We start from the raw sequence: 4,312 nt of genomic DNA, 5'->3' as shown, positions 1-4,312 counted from the left end.
GGCCAATTTTCAGTTAATAGAATAGAATAGAATCAGAGGGATGAAACCCTCTTTAATGGTCACACATGCAGAGCACACAGCACACACAGCGACATTTGTGCTCTGCTTTTAAACCATCCNAGCCCCTCCCCACGCCCCTCTGAGAGATATTTGGTTAAAAAGAACACAATGGTGCTCTAGGAGGAGGTTCAAGTGATAAGGTGGGGGGGTTACCTTGGTAACCAAGGTAACCCCCCCACCTTATCACTTGAACCTCCTCCTAGAGCACCATTGTGTTCTTTTTAACCAAATATCTCTCAGAGGGGCGTGGGGAGGGGCTCCTTATTTTCATCTAAAGTAACAGACAGAGAATCAGCACTTTTGAAACAGGGCCGAAACAGAGGGGATTATGGGATGCTGCAATGATAGGTTCTGTGTTTGGAGCCAAACACTTCAGAGACATGTTTTGTATATATCTGAGACCTATAATATATTGATGAAAAACAGAATAATAGGAGACCTTTCAAGCTGTTTTTCTTCCTAGAGTTATTATTTTCTAATGTGGTTTTTGTATCTGGCCCAAACAGGGGGGACTTGCTCCAGTCCTGTGGAACTTTGTGAAGGTCAGTCCTGTCCAGCAGACATGCAGTGTGTCCGCTCTGGTCCTACAGCGCCATCTGTCTGCCAGTGTCAGCCTGAGAAACTAGACGAGTGTGCAGGTATGATTTACTTTGCTGCTTGAATTGTATACCTATGTATCTGATGCATTTGGGGGAAAAATTCTATCAGTTTCTCTTTTTGAATTGTGTATATGTTTTGTGGACTTGTAGGCCAAACCTCTCTTAGTTTCTCTGGAAACAGCTACATTAAGTACAGAGTGACAGAGAGCGGCCAAAGTGGAGAGATGAGGCTCGGCCTGAGGATCCGAACACTTCAGAGAAGAGGAGTCATTATGTTCACACGTGTTAACCCCTGCACCATGCTCAAGGTAAACACATCATCGTGTCCCAAAGGGTGTGCTGTTTCTCACCATCATTTTTTTAAAGCATATGTTCCCTGTCCTTCCACAGATTGAAGAGGGTCGACTCTGGTTCCAGTTGGACTGTGACAACACCCTTGGCATTATGGGTATCTCTGGCAGACCAATAAACGACGGCCTCTGGCATGCTGTTGCCTTGGAGCTGACTAGGAACTATACCCTCCTGTCACTGGATGACAGCTATGTTGAGCGCAGGCGAGCAGCCAGAGCTCCTGTTCGCCTTTGGCCTCTGGCCCCAGATTCATCATTTTTCTTTGGGGCCCAAGTGAGGCCAGTGAGCGGGCCGAGCGAGAGGCCGAGCCCGGGGCCTGGGCTCTGGGACCGGGGGGCGAAGGCCCAGCCAAGAGCCCAGGACGGATTCCAGGGATGCCTGGGCTCGCTGAGGCTGAACGGCAACGAGCTGCCTCTCCAAAATAAGAGGAGCCGTTATGCCGAGATCGCCGGCCTGAGCGAGGTCAAGTTGGGCTGCGTGCTTTATCCGGATCCATGCGTCAGTCAGCCCTGCCTCAACGGAGCCATGTGCAGCAGCCTGCCCTCTGGAGGTCTGTGTGGATGGATGTGTGTGGGTGTTAGTCATCTTGTTGTATAAATAAATGAGCGTAATAAATGTTGCCCTCTGAAACAGATTCACTCAATCTTATAGCTTCTGCCTCAATTTCAGCTTCATTTGAATGTGATGGTTTGTTTGTGCAGTAGTGACCATCAGCTTGTGTTAAGATACACAGTCAGCTATTCAAGTTAAATCTACATTTTTATTTGACACATTTTGAATCTCTCTCCAACAGGCGTCGTGTGCACTTGCAGCGGTGGCTTTACTGGGGGGCGCTGTGAAGTTGAATTGACATCCTGCATGCCGAACCCATGCCAGAACGGGGGGGAATGTAAGCCTGTCGGCGGTGCGTTCCTCTGTGGCTGTCCTACAGGACTCGGGGGAATTATGTAAGAAAAAGTATCCTGCACCCTCACCCTCACACACTTTTAGACCTAAACTATTGATTGTAAAAACAGTGTTGATGAATGTTGATCTCTGTTCACACAGTACGTACTCACTGACGGGAAGTGAGTATTGAGTTAGAATGTGACACACTCTCATGCATTCAAACGTGAAACACACACACACACACACACACACACACACACACACACACACACACACACACACACACACACACACACACACAATCATCCCTCCACATTAGTACACTGTGTTGTTTTATTATGTATGTTTACTTTATTGAGTGAAATAAATTACTCTTCTAATTTAATTCAGTATAATTTAGTTTGAAAGAACGTAATAACTCTCTAGCTGCGTTCTTAATTACAGCTCATTAATTGCGTCTGAAATGACCTTCCTGCTACTGTGGTTGTTCAATGAAGCCGCCACAAGAGAGCAGTTTTCCCTCAATGGAGTTCATGTTTCTGCTTTTTTATGTACTGACAAAGCTTTTGATGAAGTTGAACTGAATTTAGCTAAATAATAAGAAAGTTAAAAATGAAGATGTTCTCTGCTGGCAGCAGATTGTACTTATCATTATCAGTTAATGATAAACGCAAATTGAAACCATTGCTATAGTGAACACTATTCAAGCCAAAGGCAGCTGTTGAGGGTAATTGGAAATTGATTTTTCCTGCAGATTGATTAGTAATAATACCACATTTAAATATGAGCTTTTGTATAACAATATACAATACAAACAATATGATTAATTGAAACATTCCGTTAAAGGGGGAAAAGTTTCATTTAAAAGCTGAATCCTCGATCATGATTTATTGTAAATTAGGCTGTAATGTATTCATTAGGATAACACTGGACAATATATCCAGGCCTGAGACGGACACTAATGCTTAATGACTCCTTAATTTAGTTACCATTTAAAGCAAAACTTGATTAGTTTTACAAGTAAGTTTCTCAGCAATTTTTTTATTTTATTTTATTACATCGGACCAACTCCTGCAGAGTGTTTTGAAAATGTCGTCAAAAAAAAGCAGTTGAAAAGAAAAAAATATATACTTATCCCCCTCTTTCACAGCAAGGCACCATGCGCGGACTGACAATGAGAAGCAATTATGAGTGTTGGTAGTGGCTTTAATTGAAGTCAATATCTAAGACTGTGTGTGTGTGTGTGTGTGTGTGTGTGTGTGTGTGTGTGTGTGTGTGTGTGTGTGTGTGTGTGTGTTTATGTGTGTGTGTGATTGCATTCACAAATATTTATTTTAATAAGAACCACATCAATGAGAATAATACATTTTCTTTCTCTCTTTTTAACTCGCTGACACACTTATAATTAATTATTCTCCTTCACTTTGATGCTAATAATCCTCACTACTCCCATGCATAGCAATGCTTTTGTCCATGTGCCTCTGCAGATGTGACCAGGATGTCAAGTAAAGCAAACACTGACAGCATAATCATATAACAGAAACAAATTGCATACAATTACAAATCTGAAATCTAAGGAATCAAAACAGCAATTAATCAAATATATTAATCAGAGGTTATTAAACAAACAAGTTATTCAAAACCCCAAACAAAACCTTATGGCCTGACGTATAATTAATATTGGTTGGTCCCTGTCATTCATTCTAGTTTAAGTGTTTGTTTTTTTAAAGATATTTAATTTATTTATTGTGTGAAGGTAATAAGATCCCCAGACACTACATGTTCTGTTTAACTGAGTTTTAAAGTTCAAAACGTGCCTTTAGGCTCCATTTTGTGTAAGCTGGAATTGTATCACATATTTTTTGCAGCATAGGACCACACAGCCATAAGGTACCCTAGGTGAGAGTTGCTGTGACACCAGTTTCCTAATTGATGGTGTTGCTTAAGGGCAGGCTTTCAACATTATAGTAATACATCGGCCCGTTTTTAGCCTGTGTGTCTAGCCAGTTTTCTTTCTCTCTTTTTAACTCGCTGACACACTTTTATTATTAATTATTGTCCTTCACTTTGATGCTAATATATCCTCACCACTCCCACGCACAGCAATGCTTTTGTCCATGTGCCTCTGCAGATGTGACCAGGATGTTGATGAGTGTGAGCAGGACAGCTGTGGAGATGAAGCCGTGTGTGTGAACACGTTCGGGTCGTTCTACTGTAACTGCTCAGAGGGGTACGAGGGGCAGCTTTGTGAGGATCAGTCACCTGACGATGAGGGGGGTGACACACAGGTAACGTTTGAGAAACTCTGAATTCACATAGGAGTACATCTTACAGAATATAATTAAAAGTATAATTGAAAAAGTACTCAATTTTGCGCTTTCATCTTGCTTCTCAATGGACTTTTTCCTCAAACT

At 42.1% G+C, this 4,312-nt stretch overlaps 1 protein-coding gene across 1 annotated transcript in view; it reads left to right on the top strand.

Annotated features, from left to right (window-relative positions):
* Positions 1-4,111, top strand: part of LOC104963012 (protocadherin Fat 3-like) — a gene marked incomplete at its 3' end in the record, with an annotated part of 48,867 nt that extends 44,756 nt beyond the window's left edge. The window contains exons 18-22 of the mRNA XM_010791560.1: positions 567-698; positions 810-967; positions 1,050-1,560; positions 1,804-1,957; positions 4,030-4,111. Coding sequence (XP_010789862.1) covers positions 567-698; positions 810-967; positions 1,050-1,560; positions 1,804-1,957; positions 4,030-4,111 — 1,037 coding nt within the window. The remainder of the gene's footprint in view (positions 1-566; positions 699-809; positions 968-1,049; positions 1,561-1,803; positions 1,958-4,029) is intronic.
* Between the last annotated feature and the right edge of the window lie 201 nt (positions 4,112-4,312).

The sequence above is a fragment of the Notothenia coriiceps genome, unplaced genomic scaffold (genome assembly GCF_000735185.1).
Source record: "Notothenia coriiceps isolate Sejong01 unplaced genomic scaffold, NC01 NC01_scaffold00035486, whole genome shotgun sequence".
In the NCBI taxonomy this organism is placed as follows: Eukaryota; Metazoa; Chordata; class Actinopteri; order Perciformes; family Nototheniidae; genus Notothenia; species Notothenia coriiceps.
This window is presented reverse-complemented; position numbering and strand designations above follow the sequence as displayed.